This window comes from Canis aureus, chromosome 6 (genome assembly GCF_053574225.1).
Source record: "Canis aureus isolate CA01 chromosome 6, VMU_Caureus_v.1.0, whole genome shotgun sequence".
NCBI classification, from domain to species: domain Eukaryota; kingdom Metazoa; phylum Chordata; class Mammalia; order Carnivora; family Canidae; genus Canis; species Canis aureus.
In genome coordinates, this window is record NC_135616.1 from 16,791,177 (window position 1) to 16,812,212 (window position 21,036).

Here is a 21,036-nt window from a genome sequence, read left to right on the forward strand (position 1 = left end):
AGAAATCACACTTTTGAGGAACATTCTAAAGCCTTTATTTAGCATCAGGTAGATTATTTCATTATAACACTTGTTAACTTCAAGACAGCAATTAAAATAATTTACTGGCAGCTACCTAGAGCCCCCTAGAGCAAGATCTCAGTCTGGGGTTGGGTGGGTAAATATCGTTAAGACTAATGTACCCCAATTAAAGGGGCAAAGCTACTGTACAGTAGTCTCCATACATATTTTAAGTACACAGGTGCCTTGCAAACTTGAAATGCACAAGACCTCCTTTTATATAGTTTGGTACTTATAATACATGAGTGCAACTTAATGTCTCCAGTGGCATTTGCCACAAAGTTGAAGCATTTAAAAAGGTTTGTCATTATGTAATGATGGTGACTAGAATCTATTTCTAGGGTCTTTATGTGAATTGCTAGATTTTATACCAACGTTCAAACACCTTTTAATTCTAAGGACCTTGATTACAGAAAATTGTAAAAGTAAATTTAGAGCACTAAAAGAAATACCTTTTTCCAGTTTAATTCTTTAGAATTTTGAAATCAGGAACACCTGACTATTCAGGTAATTTTTCTTTTTGGAGGTGGGAAAGGGTAGTGGAGTAATGGAGGGGGTTAGTGTGAAGAAAAGCCATCTTTTTAACGCAGTCTTTACAAAATGACATAACCTTCTCTGCATTTGAGCACATAAACATTGTATAGAAGAGTTCTAAACATTTTCAAAGTTACATCTAAAACATTCAAGCATGACGGCATAAAAATATTCAAAATAACTTGATTTGGGATTACTATAGAATTCCATAAAGCTAAAGTTAACAGTTGGGTATAAACCTTCAGTAAATATGGCAACAGCAACCATAGAAAGCATATTCTCTACACAGTTTCTCTCACCTTTATAAAATAGAATTCCAAATCAGTAAGTCTCTTTGGATAGTGAAATTACCCATTTTTTTCCCTGACTTTCATCACCAGTATATCACCTTATGCCCTACTTTCGTTGGGTGAAATGCAAGTTATCTCATGAGCAGGTTTTTTCTTTTCTAAAAGATGAGTAGAAACCAAGAAAAAACTTTAAAAACATAGGTTTAAGACTTATTTTTTAAGACTTATTTGTAGATTAGCCAAACACCCTGACCCATCTGCAGTTTAATAAATGTCAGGCAGATTGAAATAGTTTCTGTCCCAGTAGCTGCCCGAGTAGAGCCAGTCCTGTGCTCCATTGTAGGGGTTGGGGCCTTGGTGGAACCACCTGTTGAGAGAGAAAGAACAAGACCGATGAGGGAACTGAAGGCACAGGGTTCCTGTGACTTCATCAGCCACCACAGCAATTGTTTCACTCTTGAGACCGGGATTTCCAAAGAGACTTGCAAAGAAGTCCTACGGTTTCTAGAGAGCACCTATGCAGAATATCCTGGAAGATGTAATGACACCACACAAAAGGCTTACGGATTTTTCCACAGCATTTGGTAATTGTACTCAATAGAAGTAGGATCTTCTGCGGGGGGGGGGGGAACTGGACGGATAAATCGTCTTCCAGCCCCATTCCTTATTTTCCAGCAGAAGGGATTTTTTGTTTTGTTTTTGGCAAGGAATTAGGATAAGGAAGCAAACTTTTACAATATACCTAATGCCCCTTAAAGCAGGAGTGGAATGTCAGAGAAGTTACATAATTTGCTCAAGCTAGTAAATAACAGCAAACTTAAACTTGACTTTAAAGCCCATGATTAAAGCCCATGATTTTTCAAATATACTATGCTCCACCTAATCCACTGAAATCACTCCTAATCTTCCTGGGTCTCTGTCTTCCCCATGCTAATACGGCTTCTTAGGCTGTACTAGCTGTTAACATCCGGGTCCGTCTTTAATCCTGCAGAGAGCTGCCCTCTTCACTGCCTTGTCCTTTAAAAATCCACCCAGTTCCCACAGTCGCAGATTCCTTCAGATAATGGCTCGCAATTAAAAGTGCATCATATTTTCAAAGTAACATTTGTGAAAGTTTCACAGGTCTTTGCCATTCTTTCCAAATAAACTACTTATATCATTGTTTTTAACTTTTAAAATGAGGTTAGATATGTTGGGTTAAGTCCCAAATGCTATTATCCCTACAGCAGCACAAAACACCTGAGGAGAAAAAAAATGCTTCACATCAGGCAGATTCCTTGAAGGATTACACAGTAAATGCCCATTAGACCACATTTTCTAGAATATTAATATCTAAAGTCTATTTAGCTTCTGGGACTTTTTCCTAATTAGAAAAGTTAAGTCTACTTTAAATGACCAAGGTTAACCAGACTGGAAATATATTAAAAAACCATTATTTGATCGAAGTCAGAAAATTCTAATAATATGAAATACATAGTTACACTCCTTTTGGTCTCCAAAGTCCAATCAGTAAAAGCACTTTTGCAGTCAGGGTTAGCAAAGTCAAGCACTTCAGAAAAGCAGGCAAATCAAAATCGAGGTAATGAAAACTAACTCAGACCATGTTCCTTGGGCAAGCAAAGTTCTCTAGAAACCACGTCTGCACCTGCAGGCTCGCTCTTGCAGGCTGCATGCTCATGGACAGAGTCCAAACACGGTACCAGAGATGAGCACCTCTGAGTCAATGGTCTGATGCACAGGATTAGAGTTTCCTTCAACTGCCAGTTCGCAGGTCTGGAAACCTGCTGCTCTCATCACACCCCTCCCCACATAAAAAGTCTAGTTGATTTGTCTTTCTAAACTCAAACATTTGAGACAAGCATGGGTAAGAGGACAGAGGAGGGTTAAGATTTCTTTGCTACCTACCACCTTTTACTCAATATTTTTGGGTCTACGGAGTCTGTGGGTATCAGGAAAACAGCATTCTATCAAGTATGAATTCTGCACGCCGCTTGGACTGTCGGGGAGACAACGCCGCCAACATTTTCACCTCCTTGCCTCACCCACCTCCCTGCAATCCTGTCCCCCTCATCAGCCCGTCCACTCCTTCCCCGCATCTCACATCGTAGTGAGGATTCCTCTAGGGTTCCTCGAGGAAAGTAGATCAGGATTGCAAGCAGGCATTCTCATAAGCAGGAACCATAGTTTATAGCCTGAAAAATTCTGGAGCCTAGACTCTCTTCGAGTGAAACTGAGCAGGAATGCCAGCTTTGAGTGTGGAGGGACTGGGGAGAGATTTTACAAGTTTCTGGGTTTGATTTCTCTAGCAGAAATTGTTCCTCTACAAGCCGCCCTGCCCCACCTCCAGCTGAACAATGCCGTTCAAACCCATCATCAGTCCTAAGAATCAAGTCAGTGAATGTGCACTCGTCTTCTGTCCACTGAAGAAGAGCTCAGAGCACATATTCTGTTGACAAAGGGTCAGGAGGATCATTTTAAAGACACATCCATTCACCCACAGCATCACCTACTGATGCTAAGAGAGAGCCGTGGAAGAAAGGCCTGAAGCTGTAGCTCACAGCGCAGCGCCTGATGTGATTTTCAGGCTACTGCAGAGCTGCCCAAAGCTCTCTGAATGCTAAGACTTGGACAGTAAAAATTCTTAGTGGACTTTGCACTTACATTGTACACCTGACAATGTGACCAGAAAAACCAAGGAGTTAATAATCAGAAGCAGAGTACAAAACTGGGGTTTTCTGCAAAAGAGACTAGAAATAATGATATAAATGAATCAGATCTTTTAAAAAGGATTGCAGAGGGAGAGAGAGAACTTTGCCTGAAGGACTGATGAAGGTGGAGGCTCCAGTTGTGTGTCCTTGAGCAAGTCCCTGAAACGAACTCCATCAACGTGTCTTCTAATGAAGGGTTTTCTAGACCACTTTCAAATGGTGTTCCATGGAGTTGTAGGGAGCCAGGGTGCGTACAGGGTGGGAGAACGTGAGGCCTGGCCACAGTCCTGCCCCCTCCTCAGCCAACTACGGCAGGTCTGCCTGCAGAGTTCTGTATTTGCAGACTCTTCATGCATTCACTGGCAAAGATGATTTTTTACACTAACCAAGTCCAAAAGCCACAGGATTAGATGAAATCTAAGGTCATTTCTAGTTCTAATCATTATCTTTTTCTAAGATGGAAAAGGGCTGCCAAATAACATCTGCTGAAATGCTTGCAAAATTACGCCCATATCGGCTCTACAATTTATTTAATGACTTTGAATTATGGGACACGGATTTCTATTATGTGATATAAATGCAGAAAATGTTTTTTCTATTCCTGTTAACAAGTGATTCTATTACTCAAGAAAGTCACTGTGAAACTCCTGACTCTGAAAACTTTCAAGACATATCAATTTTATGGCCCACTTTCTATTTCTGAATGGAATTTAAGATGTTACTTTATACAAATCCCATTTCTGTTACGTGTCAAATCTGCCCTGTTTGGAAGAGTAAAGGCACTGTCCAGATATCCTAGATACATGATGCACGTATTAGCAAACGGCCCTGTGGATTTACTCACATACACTATAAGCAATGGCTCTGAACCTACTTTCGAGCCCAAATCTGTCATTTTGGATTTTACTTTCCTTCTTATGGTAAGAAAAGGACAGGACTTTGCCAGTCATGGTAGGTAGACAGTTTCCTCAAACCACTTACCTGCAATAATGGTGTGGGAGTATTTTAACCCTACTCTCCAAACAGCCCCTTTTCCTTGGTCACACATGCAAGTCTCTCAGCTTGAATAGCTGGGGGCAACAGCTTTTCTTTCAGGCCTGGGGAAGCCTGAGCGCCCTGCCGCCCCGCCCAGCAGCACGCACGCACCTCGTCTTCCAGTCCTCCTCCGACTTGGATCTGTTTTTGCGGGCTGCTCTTTGTTTTTCCTCAAGTCGTTTTTTTTCTTCACTAGCTTGATCTAAGGTACAAACATCGATGGAAACCAGTTATTCTACAGGGAGAGACTGCCGGGCACAGTAATGTTAGAGACGCATCATCCACATGCTCTCTCCATTTTATCAGAAGATAAACATTAAAATTTAACACATACCCAAAGTAGTAAGAGGCAGAGCTGGTGCTCCAGACCCAGTCATTTCCTTCTACAGTCTAACCCTTAACAAGCTCTGCATTTACCGAAAGGACCTGCTTATTCTTAAGGTCAAAAAAATTATGTTAAAGAGTTTCAATGAAAAATTGAGTGGAAAAACTGAATAAATGTGAAACTTGTCTTAGTCCTTGGTGAGACCTCACAGAGCTGCTTGAGATTCATCAGAAATTCAAACATTTTTCCAAAATCCTGGCGCATGGTCTCACTGATCATTCAAAGAGAGCATTAAGTGCTCAGACAGGGACTCTTGACCTTGGGGTTCCCGTGCGTTGCACGGGTGCCCTGTGCACAGCAGGGCCTCTGGCAGCATCCTGGCCTCTGGCCACTAGAGGCCAGTAGCAGTGCTCCACGCATGACAAACGCTCAAGATGCTGTGCCACATGGACCCCTGGGGTAAAAACTGCTTCCTTTTTGAGAACTACGAAATTAGAAGAAACTTAACATCGGCTAAAAACTGTTATAACTAACCAAGGCCATGCTCTTCTTTGAGGCTCACAGAGTAGTGTTTAAGTTCTGGAACCTACACTGAAATAATTAGTATACAGTTCCTTTCTTTTTCTTTTTTTTTTTTAGTATGCAGTTCAAGTTCATAATGATGCTATTCTTTTCTCAAATTCCTCTCTGACATTTAAGATATGCTTCTGGCCAGATGTAGTATATTAAATTGTCAGGAAGGACCACTGAAATAATGAATCGGAGCTACTTAAGTCTTACTCAGATTTCCAAATTTTAAATGAAAGCTGAAGTTAAATTGAATTTTAAATTAAAAGAATCTCTTAGACCACAAATGCTTGCACCACAAGATGCAATCACAAAGTCCCCTCCTTCCCCTGCTAAAATGACTCTCCACCGTGACACCCTCGGACGCTCGTTACCTATCTCTCCATTCTCCATGGCTCTGATGTCAGGCCGCAACCGGCAGTCTGTCTTAGGAATCACGCTCTCCATGTCCTTGTCTACTTCATTCAAAACCATGGCAAAGCTAGTAAAATTATACATCTGAAAGGCAGCAACATGTCCAAATTAACAGGTACCAAGGCATCCTGCAAACTGAAAACCCCCAAACTAAACAGTCTCCCTCTGCCTTGTGGTGACAGTGACCAGCCTTCTCAGACCACGTGTCTTATTGTTTTCATCAAAGTTTGCACCACCGATGAGTGTGTGTCTCAAAGAAATCTCAAAGGAGGCCACACAGATAAACATCGGCTATCACTGTCAACTTGACGTGGAACTACAACCAAACCAACATTCTTTTTCCTTCACTAAAATCATTACTGGCTGGATTTGGGGGGCTCAATACGGAAGTGTCTGTGTTGCCCTGTCTTCGATGAGTGCCAGTCTTCCTGAGTCATTACAGAAGCCCCCAGGAGTCCCACCCTAACCCATCTCCCTGGCCAGACGCCAGGAAGGAGGGAGGGACAGCGCAAACGCACTGAATCTCAGGGAGGGGCATTTTATTTTGCTGGCCCCGCAGATGCCGGGAAGGAGCAGCAGGGGTGCTGACAGAAACAGGGAGGCTGCCTCCACCGGGCCCAGGCTCACCTGGGCGGAATTCGGAGGCCGTGGGGCTATTCGCCACAGAAGAACACTTCCAGGGATTACAAACACGCTTTCAGAATCTGGCATTGGCATTTCATCTGACTCCTCAGAAGTGCTCATCTAGAAGATCCAACAGATGGACAAAATTAAATTTTTTTTTTAAGATTTTATTTATTTATTCATGAGAGACACCGAGAGAGAGAGGCAGAGACACAGGCAGAGGGAGAAGCAGGCTCCCTGCAAGGAGCCCGATGTGGGACTCGACCCCAGGTCCCCAGGATCACACCCTGAGCTGCAGGCGGCACTAAACCGCTGCGCCACCAGGGCTGCCCCAAAATTAAATGTTTTAAGAATACACTCAACAAGCTGTGAAACAACCACCGCTTCCTGCACACCGCTGGAATGTGAGCTGCAGGAGGGCAGGGGCACCAGGACCTCATTTGTAGGTCCTGGCCTCTAGACAGTGTAGAGGTCCGAACCACTTGCTGACCAGGGGCTGTGTCCGGTGAGCTCTGTGAGCTGTGTCACTTGGTGCTAGCTGCATTCGAGGCAAGACAATTATCATCAGTGCTCTTTACTACAGTGTCTTCATGTTTTTAAAGCTTTTTTTTTTGTTTGTTTGTTTTTGAAGACAAAAATAACTCAAGGGAATATTTACTGGAATATTATGAGAATAAGAAAAGGTTAAATTCTTGGGGCAGTTAACTAAAGTTACCAATGACACAAAAGCAGTAGGGATCCTAAAAGCAATCTATAAAAAGATTTTAAAAGCTGACAAGGAAACTCCCATTTCCTCCCTCCACCCCCCAACAGGCAGAGCCGTGCCAGTGCTGGTCCTCCGGGTGCTGGTCCTCGCAGAATAAACCTACAGGGACACGGGAATATCGGGGTTCTATATGAAGATTTTAAGCCTTTGGAAGGTTAAGTAATACTCCCAACGTCACACAGTCACCAAATGTGAAACCACTGGGTGAGGTGCTTCAGTGAATAAACAGTTTACAGAAGAGCAGCAGAGGTGACAACACTGATGACGACGATGTGTGCACAGGAAGGGGGACTCGGGCAGGGTGTGAATGAGCGAGAGTCCTTTCTCTCCAAGGGGGAAGGCCACTTGTCTATGAAGACTGACTGGATTCACAGGACACGAGGGGCATTTTCTGAAATTCTGTGAATGTCCGTGGCCCCCACCCCAACTGTGTAAAAGCAGGGCGGATGCCACAGCGTCGGTGAGGCCGTCTTTGCCAAGCGACCCCCTCCTGGTCAGAGCAGCTGTCAGGAGCCTGGGTCAGGGCTCCCAGGGTTCTGGAACGTTTCCCTCTCCGGTCCGTCAGTCCTGTGTCCAGGGAGGGGCAGGCAGAGCAGCACTGTGCCCAGAGGGACGCAGGGAAACAGAAAGAGAAGGGCTGAAGCTGCAGCAAAGCAGCACGCCCCGGTCACTTTAACAAAACTCCTTCCCTTCGCCTCAACCCTGGTTAACTTGGTTTACAAGAAAGTCACTCATAAATACAGCTATTTGGGTGGAAAACTCGGGCTTCTTCAATTTCACAGGCCTGAGAATTGCCCAGGGGAGCTTGGAGGCCTGCTGGCTGGGCCAGGCGAGCAGACCGGCCTCCACGTCCGTCGTGCTCACAACAGGCAGACAGTGCCCCGAGCCCCTACCCACTCCTCCACTCGGTTCACATGGCAGCTACTGTTACCATCTCCGTTTTACAAATGAAGGCACCGAAGGTGCCAGACAGAAGGGGGAAACCTAAGCCTCTGCCCCACTCGGCAATGTGGGCGAAGATTCCTCCCCAGGGGCCGTGCTCCTAACCGTGGCGCCCGCTCCTGGACGGCCAGCAGTCCTCAAGCCTCTCTGTCAAACACGAGCCCTTCCTTTAGCCTCCGCAACTGTGCACGGAGACAGGACCGGCAGCACACTCAATACGCAGGCCTCGGCGGGCCCTGGGCCAGCAGCTGTCAGCCTCACGGGTGGGGAGGGGGAGGCCGACGGTCTCACAGGAAGAAAGGTTAACAAGGAATGACTGTCTCATGGGGCGGGTCTTCACTTGAGTGGTTTACACGTGAGAGGGGGGCAACAAAACTCCTAAGGGGGTTGCCTGGGGGGCTCAGTTGGTTAAGTGTCTGCCTCTTGGCTTCAGCTCAGGTCATGATCTCAGAGTCGCTGGGCTCCACGCTTGGTGGGGCGTCTGCTAGAGGTTCTCCCTCCCTCCCTCTAAAATAAATAACTATTTAAAAAAAAAAACAACCGCTAACGGGCATGAAAACGTAGGAAAGCATTTTGGAGGAAATTTTAAACATTCAACTGATCTCAACTTCAAATGCACATAAACAGAAAGAAGAAAAAGAGCATTTGTCCAAGATGAACTCCAACTTTCCGAAGCTAGGTGACTTCAATCAATGCCTCACACATCAATGCACAGAGCTCTGAAAGTGGTGTACGCCCATTCTCCATTATGGTAACGTCAAACAGTCGCTACCAGGACAGGTTATCTGTTCATTAAAAAGAATCAAGGATGTATGTCAACTATACCTCAATTAAACAAAGATGATCCAGGGAGAATAATTACATGCATTAGCAACAAGACCAAAAAAAAAAGGGGGGGGGAGAGGTCGAACTATGACCCAGTAACAGGCCACCTCTAAAATGATCAGTACAAATTCAAGAGCCCAGTGATTCCCCCCACATAGCCTTATAGGATGTTCACCTGTTTGCTGTTTTTCTTCTCTTCAGTATTTTTCTTATCATTTTTTTTGTAAGCATCAAAAGTGGCTGGGTCAACACTATATAAACATTCAGTCCATTTCCCATAGAGGGCACAGAGCTTCTTTTTGCTGTCAAGAGAAATTGATATTCAGCCAACAATTAAACTAGGGTTTTGTTGTGACTGAATCTTATCATGAAGATGCTTATGAATCAGATTCTTTAAAGAAACAAGATACTTCCTTGTAGAAGAAAAAAAATTTCAACTCACTAAAGGTTTCCTAGGCTATGGCAGATTTTAATACTAACATTTTATTTAGTGGAGGACACCTACACTACTCAACATTTAAAATGGAAACCTTACCTTTTATCTTGAATGTAGCCTTCGACTTTGTGTAATTCCTTACCAAAAAGGCCGCATGGCTTAAAATTCAACACACATTTGTCACCAGTCCTGTGAGGAAGGTATTAAAGCTCAGATGACCATTTACCACAGAAGCAGCAGTAGAGAGTAATGAGGTAGGTGACCTTTCTAGAGAAGCTGCTGTTTACTGATTTTCTAACATATGCCAGGCTCCATCAGAGGTTATCAATGGCTGATCCTCAATTAATACTGGACCCACCCAGGTAAGCAAGGCTCATGAAGAACAAGAGATCTACTGCTAAGGAATCAATATTTGTGTCTCCCCAAATTCCTATGTTGAAGCCCTAACTGGGGGTGGAGTCCTCATGAATGAGATTACTGCCCTTCTAAGAGACAAAAGACATGAGCTCTGCATCTGCCATATGAGGATATGAGGAGGCAGCCGCTGCAAACCAGGGAAAGAGCCTCCACCAGACATCAAAGCTGCCAGTGCCCCGACTCTGGACTTCTTAGCTTCCAGAACTGTGAGAAATAAATTTCTACTGTTTAAGCTTCCCAGTCGGTCATGGTCTGTTAAAGCAGCCCCAGCAGAATAAGACATGTGCCTAAGGGCACAGGGTAGGATTTGAACCTAGCTCTTTTTTCTTTTTTTTTTTTTTTTTTAAAGATTTTATTTATTCATGATAGACAGAGAGAGAGAGAGAGAGAGGCAGAGACACAGGCAGAGGGAGAAGCAGGTTCCATGCAGGGAGCCCGATGCGGGACTGGATCCCGGGACTCCAGGATCGTGCCCTGGGCCAAAGGCAGGTGCTAAACCGCTGAGCCACCCAGGGATCCCCAAACCTGCTCTTTTTAACTTCCATGTTCTTCCCACCTCACTCTCTCTGTGAATACTACAAACTAAGCACTGTAAACAAAATGAGCTGAGGATCAAATTATAATTTCATCTGTGAAAACTCAAAGATCACCAAGTCATCCCTAATCAGAAACTTTAATGAACTCCACTCGTTAAATGGATGGGCTTCTATTTACCCAAGAGTCACACTGCCGGGTTCTTAAATTATAATTAGGCTCTACGAGGGCTTTAAAAAAAAAAAAAATGAAGTCCACTGGAATGGGCTGATGACAGTTGAAGGGATAGATAAGAACCCTAAAGCATCTTACTTGTGGTTTGTGATTTCCACATTGCCATACTGCTCAATCCAGAGTTTACCCACAATGATATTATGTACACAGCAGGTAGGATTTGTCCATGTGTATGCTTCACTGTGTCTAAAAAACAAAAACAAAAAACCAACAACTCAGAAAAGTAAACGTGAAGTGTTATTTCGCTTAAAAAGTGCATTTGTCTCAAACACCATTACTCAGGGTGACAATTCAGGAGGCTGGACGTAACTAAGTTCTAAGACTTCAAAACCTCTATTGATGCTAATTGACAATGAAATGGTTATTGTCTGACTACTCTTGCTGTTCCTTAAAAGGATACAGAAGCCTAAGAGAAAAACCTACACTTCCACCAAATTCCAAATAAACTATGTACATATCAGTATATAAACAGTTTTATCGTATTTTGCAGATAATGTTTTTTGTTTTAAGTAAATCGAAGGTCTGTGGCAACCCCACAGCGAGCAAGTCTACTGGCACGACTTTTCCAACAGCATTTGCTCACTTCATATCTCTGTGTCACATTTTGGTAATTTTTGCAGTATATTAAAATTTTTCATTATTACTATATTTGTTATGGTGATCTGTGATCAGTGATTTGGACTCACTGAAAGCTCAGATGATGGTTAGCATTTTTTAGCAGTAAGAAATTTTTAAGTTAAGGTATGCATATTGGATTATTCTTTGACATAATGCTATTGTACGTTTAATAGATTACAATATAGTGTACACCTAAGTTCTACATGCACTGGGAAACCAGAAAATTCATCTGACTTGCTTTAGTGCAGTATTTTTATTGTAGTAGTCTGGAAGCAAACCCACAAGGTCTCCAAGGTATGCCTATACTCATCTTAAGCATTCAAAAGTTTGGCGAAAATATATAAAAACAAAATTAGAGGTAGAAAATAAAAATGAAGGTCTATTTAGGACTTTCCAAAAGAGTAACTTCCAGCTCACCAAAGGGAAATACTTACATATGCGAATAAGCTCCAACTTTACACATGCTTTGCTTTTGAAAACATTTGTTTTACGTCTTCATACATTTGTGTTTTTTAAATGTATTTTTAATTTACAAACAGCAAAATTCACTTTTGCGGGCATATCATTCTATGAGTTTAAATGCATATATAGATCTTGTAACCACCACAATCAGAATCTAGAGCAATTCAATCATAGCTTCCCCCCTAAATTCACTCAAGCCCTCCCCTTCTCCCTAAGCCCTGAATACCTAATCCATCCCTCACCCCAAAACAATGCATCTGTTCTCTGTTGCCTTTCCCAAAATGTCATATACATGAGATGATATAGTATGTAGCTTTTTTACATTAGCTTCCTTTGTGTAATACATTTTAAATTCCATGTTTTAATAAATTATTCTTTATTTCTGAGTATTATTCCACTTTAGGGATATACCAGAGTTTAACCATTCACTTATGGGAAGATTTTGGGTTGCTTTCAGTTTTGGGTAATTATTATTTGTATTTAAAAATTTTTAATTCCAGTGTAGTTACCATCATTCAACAATTGCATATATTACTCAGTGCTCATCAAGATAATGATGAGCCCCAACACCTATTTCCTCCATCCCTCCACCTACCTTCCCCCACCCTTGGTAACCATCTGTTTGTTCTCTATAGTTAAGAGTCTTTTTGGTTTGTCTTTTTTTTTTCCTTTTGTTCATTTGTTTCTTATGATTTCATTCATGTGGAATTTATGGTATTTGCCTTATTTCACTTAGCATCATGCTCTCTAGCTCCATCCATGTTGCTGCAAATGGCAAGATTTCATTTTTTTTGTGGCTGAGTAATATTCCAATGTATATGTAGAGCCACCTCTTCTTTATCCATTCATCTACTGATGGACATGGGCTGCTTCCATAATTTGGCTGTAAAACATGCTGCAATAAACATAAGGGTGCATGTATCTTTCTGAATTAGTGTTTTTGTATTCCTTGGGTAAATACCCAGTAGTGTGATTACTGGATCATACAGTTCTATTTTTAATTTTTTTTTGAGGAAACTCCAGCTTTTGGTGATTATTAATACTATCACTATGTACATCCGTGGGCAAGATTTTGTGACAACATAAATTTTCATTCCTCTAGATCAATACCTAGAAGGAGACTGCTGAACTGTATGGTAAACCTGTAGTTAACTATATAAGAAACTGCCATACTGCTCTCCAGAGTGACTCTACAATTTTACATTCCCACCAGCAAATATTTCTAGTTAGGCTGCATCCTAGTCAGCAGTTGGCCTTAATATCAATTTTAAAAATTATTTTGATTTTAGCCATTCTATATAGATGCACAGTGGTATCTCATTTTGATTATAATTTTGCATTTCTCTAATGACTAATGCTATTGAGATCTTCTCATGTGTTTGCCATCCCTCTATGTCTTTTGGTGAAGTATCTGTGTCCTTCGCCCAATTTCTTATTGAGTTGCTCTGTTTTCTTACTGCTAAATTCTGAGAATTCTTTATATATTCTGGATACAAGTTCTTTGTTGGATATGTAATTTGCAAGTAATATTTACCCATCTAGAACTTCTCTCTTCATTCTCTGGAGAGTGTCTTTCACATAGCAAAAGTTTTTCATGTTGATAAAATCTATCAATTTTGTCTTTTCTGGATTGTGCTTTGGTGTGTATCTGTAAGATGCCACTGCCTAATCCAAAGCCAGAAATATTTTGTTTTCTTCCAAAAGCTTTACACATTATAAATTTGATTTTAGTCTATGATCTATTTTGAGTTCATTTTATATATGATGTGAGACAAACTGAAGTTCGTTTTTTAAATATGTGTGTCCAATTGTTCCCCTAACATCTGTAGGAAGGATTATCCTTCACTGAACTGTGTTTGCACCTGTGTCAAAAATCAACCGACCACACTTCTTTGGGTCAATTTCTGGACTCTTTCGTCTGTTCCAATGATGTATATGTCTGTCCTTTTGTCATCATCACACTTTCTTGGTCTCTTGATTTTTAGAGTTAAGTCCTAAAATTGAGAAGTGGGAGTCCATCAATTCTGTTCTTCCTTTTCAAAAGTTCTGACTGTTCTATTTCATTTGCCTTTCCATATAAATTTTAGAATCAACTTCTCTATATTAAAAATCATCCTCAGACTTTTAATTTGGATAGTCTTAATACAGATTGCTTCAGATCAATTAGGGGAGAGCTGACATCTTAACTATATTAAAGCTTCCAAATATATTGAAACACAGTATGTCTTCCATTACTCAATTGTTATTTTCATCAGTATTGTGTAGTGTTCAGCAAACAGTCCTATACATAATCATCTTCATTCTACTGAGCCTATCTCATTATTTTTGTTACTGTATATTTCAGTATTAAAATTTCCACAAATACTTTTTTTTTTTTTTTTTTTTTTTTGCTAGAATGTCTTTCTATTCATTTTAAGAGTGTTCATCTTTATCTCATGGAGCATAGTTATAAAAGCTGCTTTAAAGTCTTTGATACAGGGGATCCCTGGGTGGCTTAACAGTTTAGTGCCTGCCTTTGGCCCAGGGTGCGATCCTGGAGTCCCGGGATCGAGTCCCACGTCGGGCTCCCTGCATGGAGCCTGCTTCTCCCTCTGCCTGTGTCTCTGCCTCTCTCTCAATGTGTTTATCATGAATGAATAAATAAATCTTTAAAAAAAAATAAAGTCTTTGATACAAATTTCAGTATCTCCCCCCAACCAATCTGTGACCCTTTACTCTTCAGACTCCTCAGATAGTTGCTTTATGTCTTCTGGCCAGTTGTAATCCATAGGAAAGACAGACTAGAGGGTGCTCACTCCATTTTAACTAGAATAGGAACCACCTTTGGATTTAAATCTGTTTTCTTCTTTTAAAAAATTAATTCAATTTACTTAAATGAAAAACAAAGACTGTTCACTCATTTCTTCTATCTTCTCCCTCCTACTTCTGGTAACCACCATTTTGCTTTCTGTATCTATGAGCTTGCCTTTTTACTTTTTACTTATTTACTTACTTATTTCCACATATAAGAGAACTCATATGGTCTTTCTCTGACTTATTTCACTTAGCATAACGCTCTAAAGTCTAGCCATATTGTGGCAGATGGCAAGATATCACTTGTTTTTATGGCTGAATAATATTCCATTATATATATCACCTTTTCTTTTTTTTTTTTTTTTTTAAGATTTTTTATTTATTCATGAGAGAGAGAGAGAGAAAGAGGCAGAGACACAGGCAGAGGGAGAAGCTGGCTCCATGTAGGGAGCCTGATGGGTGACTCGATCCCAGGTCTCCAGGATCACGCCCTGGGCTGAAGGCGGCGCTAAACCGCTGAGCCACCCAGGTGCCCCTATATCACCTTTTCTTTATGCATCCATGGATGGATACTTAGGCTGAGGCTGTTTCTATATATTGGCTGTTGCAAATAATGCTTCAATGAACATGGGCGGGGGGCGGTATATATGTCTACTCAAGTTAGTGTTTTCATTTCCTTTGGGTAAATATCCAGAAGTGGAACTGCTGGACAGTGTGGTAGTTCTATTTTTAATTCCTTGAGGAACCTCATACACTGTTTTCCATAGTGGCTGCACCAGTTTGCATTTCCACCAAAAGGGACACAAGGGTTCCCTTTTCTTCTCGCAGGCACTTGGTATTTCTAGTCATTTTGACATTCTGATAGGTGTTTGGGGATATCTCACTGTGGTTTTGATTTGCATTTCCCTGAGGATTAGTGATGCTAAGCACTTTTTCATGTACCTGTTGGCCAATTGTAGGCCTTCTTTGGAAAAATTCAGATCCTCTGCCCAATTTTTAAATTGGACTGTTTGCTTTTTTGCCTTTGAGTTGTAGGAGTTCTGTCTATTTTGGATGTTAGCCCCCTTATCTAATAGATGATTTGCAAAAATTTTCTCCCATTTCGTAGGTGGCTTTTTCATTTTGTTGATGGTTTCCTTTGCCGTGCAGAAGCTTTTTGGGTTTGATGTAGTCCCACATTTTTTCTTTTCCTTTTTTCATGCTCTTTTGCTTTTTCTTTTGGTGTAAGATTTAAAAATAATGAGATGATGAGGTCACATAATGTCAAGATTATGTGACCTCATCATCTAGGTTTTCTTCTGGGTACTTTCTAGTTCTATATTCAAATCTTTAATCCATTTGGAATTAACTTGTTAATGGTGCAAGATAGTGGTCCAGTTTCATTCTTTGCATGCAGCTGCCCAGTTTTCCCAACACCATTTATTGAATAAACTGGCCTTTCCATCTTTTTCATAAATTGGCCATATATGCATGGGCTTATTTTTGGGCTCTCTGTTATGCTCCATTAATTTTATGTGTCTGTTTTTGTACCAATACTATATTGTTTTAATTACCATAGCTTTGTAATATAGTTTAAAATTGAGAAGTGTGATCCCACCAGCTTTGTTCTTTTTTAAGACTGCTTTGGCTTTTCAGTATCTTTTGTGGTTCCGTAAAAATTTTTAAATTGTTATGTTTCTGTGAAAACTGTCATTGTAATTTAGATAGGAATTACACTGAAACTGTAGACTGCTTTGGTTAGTATGGATATACTAACAGTATTAACTCATAATCCATGAGCATGGAACTAAGAAAACAATTCTATTTTTAACTGCAAATAATTAAAAGAATAAAATACCTAGGAAAAAATTTAACCACGGAAGTGAAAGACCTGTACACTGAAAACAAGACGTTAATGAAAGAAATTGAAGATGACATAAATACATGGAAAGATATTCTATGCTAATATTTTGTATTGCAAAATAACTTCCAAATTTACCTAATGTTTAAAATGCACCACACAATTACTATTTCAGTATTTCTCAAAGTGAATTCATTTTGGAAGATATTAAAGAAAATATCACCATGATGTATAGAAAACGTTTCTTAAGAACTATGTGGAATAACTGACTCCATTCTATCTTAAAATAGATCCAAACACCATAGTCAAACGTCAAGTTAAATTTTTTGTACATACCTAAATTGATAAACAATGGCTACTGCAGTGCTTCTCAATTCTTTTACAGAAAGGTAGATAATTTACACTGTATAAAAGCTGTTTCTTTTTCTCCAGCTTTTGAACAATGCTGTTAGGTCTGTGTACAAGTATACATATTTATGAGTAGGTATACATGAAAAGTTTAATGGCTTGATTTCAACTCACTCAAGGAGCTCCAAAGTGATGGTTCCTTTGGGTTCTGCTTCCACACTCTTGCCCCAGAATTTTAGTTTGGGGTAGATTGAGCCATGAAAGATGAAATCGTTGTTTAATCCTTCAGCATGAAATGCACTTATGGGCGGGTGATGGCTGACCTGCTCGGAGATGAGTCTGAAACCAAGGTCATCTCTTTAAAAAAAAAAGGGGTGGGGTGAGGGAATTATAATTAACTCCTACCATGCAATATGTACATTACTGTCATTTCAGTCAAAAGGCAATGTTAAAATATTAAGAAACAGGTACTAGCTACTTGAACATAACAGGCACATGAATTTGGGCAACCTGCATGAACTGACAATATTAGCCATGTAAATTTAAAACTTATTCCCTTGATACACAGATAGAGGAATCTAATGTGTCCCTGTCCTTTCAAACATCTAGAATATAAATGATATCAAAACTTGTGGAGAGATAAAGAGGTAGATTCAGAAAAATTAAAGTGAAGTGGATTCTCTGTGTGTAAAGCAGCAGGCTACAGTGGGTACAGAGAATTAGACTTGTAGATGCATTTATCGCCTTTAATGCCAACAGTATAAATTCGTGGTAACATATATTATGTGGGTATTAAAACAACTCCAATCATATCTTATGATCTACAGAAGGAGAAAAGAATAACTAATACACATGATCAGAAATATTGAAATCTTTATAATTATTTTTTATAATGGTGCATTTTGTGTATGTTTCCACATTTTTGACAGTCTCTAAAATAGAACAAACATCTAAACTGTTAACTTGCTCCAGTAATGCAAAATGTTGGTAATGTTCAAAAAAAGTATGTATCTTTCCTCTTCATCTGAAAAGCTATACAAATCACGCCAAACCCATCTCAAAAAGTGAAAGATCTTTACCGAACTAATTCATAGGTCTCCCCCAGGAGCGGGTTGAAAGGCTTTCCAGTGCGTTCCCACTGAGAAGCAACAGCAGACACAGCGAATGCAGCTACACACTGTGGAACACAGCATCAGAAGTTAAAAATAGCCTAGCTTGTTCCCCATTCTTTTAGGAACTGAAATTTTGCTGAAGACAGTAATTTTCAAAATTATTTTGAGGAGTTTAATTACTTTGGATTTTTAATACAGCTCTAGCAACTTAATATGCCAGTGTGGGTATTCAAAATGAAAATTATGGAGTCTCCTGCTAAAGTCATTCTGAGCCATATAGTTTTTATGACACCCTCAGGATACTACAAATTCTCTCAAGAACTTTAAAAAAAACTCTCAAACCCCAAATTACTTTTAATTTTCTTAAAATTTCTAAAAAGTACAACACTTTTAGGATAGGGAAAAATAAATAAAACTGAACAAACTGATATCAAGTCCCATGAGGTTGGGAAAAGCTGATGGATATAAATAAAAGAACAGAAAGATTCCTTTAGAATGCCACCAGTTTGTCTGAAGAACAATGTGTCTACTCTGCTCTGCCTGTAACTAACCCAGCCATACACACTGGTCTTTCCATGGTGCTGGTACTCCAGCTAGATGATGGGGGGTGGCGGGGAATGGGTGGGTATTGCAGAGGGTACTCCCAACACTCGAATTTTAATAACACTGCCCAACTTTGAGCTGTGTTTAGCACAAATTCTGCGTATGTGTTTTTGGGGGTGGAGGTGGCAGAGAAGTCTATAAGACTTATGCCCTTCCAGTGCTTGTTTGGCACATACCTGCATCCTTTCCACAGAATCAGAGAATGAACTGGCCTTATGGATGAGGTATGTATGCTCCATATATTCAGTGAGTCGCTGCAGGAAGCTCAAGGGCTCATTAAATATAACTGGCATGGTGATCTTGGACAGTTCCTATTTCACAAGAAAATGGAAACGGTGATGTCCCATACACATGGCAAACTTACCTGCTGCCATCTTTAACCTAAAATGTTCATGGGAAAGAAGTAATAGAAAACAGTGCCCGTGAAATTTAATTAGTATTGGTTCAATTCCACAAATCTTTCCAGAACACCTAACAATATGGAGTATATTGTTCTAGGCATGGAAGGAAACAAAGACTACCTAAACATTCTCCTTGGCTTTGAGTTCATGATCTGGTGAGCATTAGATGGTAACTATTAATAAATCTGCCTTACACCAGAATTAGGAAGGCAATGTGGACCAAAAAACAAGTCTTCACAGTGAGCTAATGGTCAATAATATACCATTTTTGTGCTAATTTTCCAAAAGATATTTCAGACTGTTTTTGAACTACATTGAGGTTTCCTGAGCACTCAAATCTACTATACTTTGTGGACTTGGTACTAGAAGGCTATTATGCATTTTACAGAATAGGTTTTAAATTCTGCCTGCTAGGATGACACAATCACAGCAGACTTCCAAACATAATGTAATGACTGGGCAGGGGGTTCTTTGACTTGAATTTTCAACTCTGTTTACCCTATCCTACCAGCAAACATTATTAGGTCTTTAAAAAATGCATTAGGAACAAACTTATCTTGGTATTCTCTAGAATACTCTGATGATCTTCCTAACCTTCCACCTACTATTACCTACCTTTCTTCTGGAAATCAGGTGTTTCATAAAGTCTGCTGACTAAACGTACATGGGGCAGGTGAACATTCCCAAGGTGCCATCCAGGTTGAATGTTACCTGTCTTAGCTCTGACTTATTCCCCCTCAACCACATTCTTATTGATATGTACAATTAAACATAACATAGCCTTCATAAAAATACAACTGGAGTACATTTTAAAAATTAAACCCATTAATTACCATAAAATATTGTGGAACAGACATTTGGCAGCTCAACCTAATTAAAAGAAATGATAAGTTTATTACTTTCTCACTGGGGAGACAATGGAGAATAAGAGTCTAGAAAGAGATAAAGAAAGAAAGCTGTACCATATATACTTTGAGAGCTCATTAACTCCAGAAGTTCACTTTTGGGGCCCAGGTCAGAAAACTGGGACTACCAAAGTTTATCTTAACTGAGATGCCTGAGGCTCTCTTCCTTCTGCTTATAAATATCTTCCTTGAGATTTTAAAAATTAAAGCAAAAAACTAATAGAGGAATACATAATTATTGGTATATAATTTAACAGTAAGGAAGTAAAAACATGAAAATGCTCTTTTCCCAGAGACAAAACTTTTCTAACCAAAAGAGTACGTAATTAGAAATGAATTACAAGAAAAATATGGAAAAAGTTACAACTATGTGAGATTTAAGACATACTACTGAACAACAAATGGGTCAAAGAAGAATTCAAAAGGGAAAATCAATAAGTATCTTGAGACAAATAGAAATACAACATCCAAAACTCACAGGATGCAGCAAAAGCAATTCTAGGAGGGAAGTTCACAGTAATAAATACCTACATTAAGAAATAAGAAAGATCTCACATAAAAAGCCTAACCTTACACTTTAAGGAACTAGAAAAAGAACAAACTAAGCCCAAAAGTACTAGAAGAAAGGACATAACAAAGATCAGAAGGGAAATAAATGAAATAGAGACTAAAAAGACAATTGAAAAGATCAATGAAACTAAGAGCTGGTTCTTTTGAAAAGGTAAGTAGACAAATCTTTAGACTCATCAAGAAAAAGAGAAAAGACTCAGAACTATAAATGAAAGGAGAGATATTACAATTGATACTATAAAAATGCAGAGGATCATATGGGCTAAATGGGTCAAGGAGAATGGGAGACAGAGCTTCCAGTTACGGAAGGAATAAGTCATGGGGGAAAAAAAGGTACAACATAGGCAATATAGCAACATAATAGCACTCTACGCTGAGAGTTCATAGCTACAGTTGTAGTGAGCACAGCATAATATATAGACTTGGATCATTATGTTATGGTCCTGAAACCAATTTAACAATGTGTGTCAACTATAGTTCAATAAAAAAAAAAAAAGTCCAGAGGTGCCTGGGTGGCTCAGTCAAGACTCTTGATTTTGGCTCAGGTCACGATCTCAGGGCTTCGAGCCCCACACCAGGTTCTGCACTTAGCATGGAATCTGCTTGAGATTCCCACCCCCCGCTCCTGCCTACAATAAACAAACCTGTAAAAAAAATTACATGGAAAAAAGGA

General features: G+C 40.0%; 1 protein-coding gene across 6 annotated transcripts in view; it reads right to left on the minus strand.

Moving 5' to 3' along the window:
* Positions 1–19: 19 nt before the first annotated feature.
* The window catches only part of OSBPL1A (oxysterol binding protein like 1A), a 227,771-nt gene continuing 206,754 nt past the window's right edge, over positions 20–21,036 (minus strand). For all 6 annotated transcript variants that reach the window (XM_077900285.1, XM_077900283.1, XM_077900284.1 and 3 more), the window contains 10 exons: positions 18,664–18,798; positions 17,852–17,949; positions 16,947–17,129; positions 10,790–10,897; positions 9,626–9,715; positions 9,266–9,392; positions 6,561–6,677; positions 5,894–6,017; positions 4,739–4,829; positions 20–1,251 (listed from right to left, as the gene is read on the minus strand). In XM_077900285.1, coding sequence (XP_077756411.1) covers positions 1,149–1,251; positions 4,739–4,829; positions 5,894–6,017; positions 6,561–6,677; positions 9,266–9,392; positions 9,626–9,715; positions 10,790–10,897; positions 16,947–17,129; positions 17,852–17,949; positions 18,664–18,798 — 1,176 coding nt within the window. In that variant the 3' untranslated portion in view covers positions 20–1,148. The remainder of the gene's footprint in view (positions 1,252–4,738; positions 4,830–5,893; positions 6,018–6,560; positions 6,678–9,265; positions 9,393–9,625; positions 9,716–10,789; positions 10,898–16,946; positions 17,130–17,851; positions 17,950–18,663; positions 18,799–21,036) is intronic.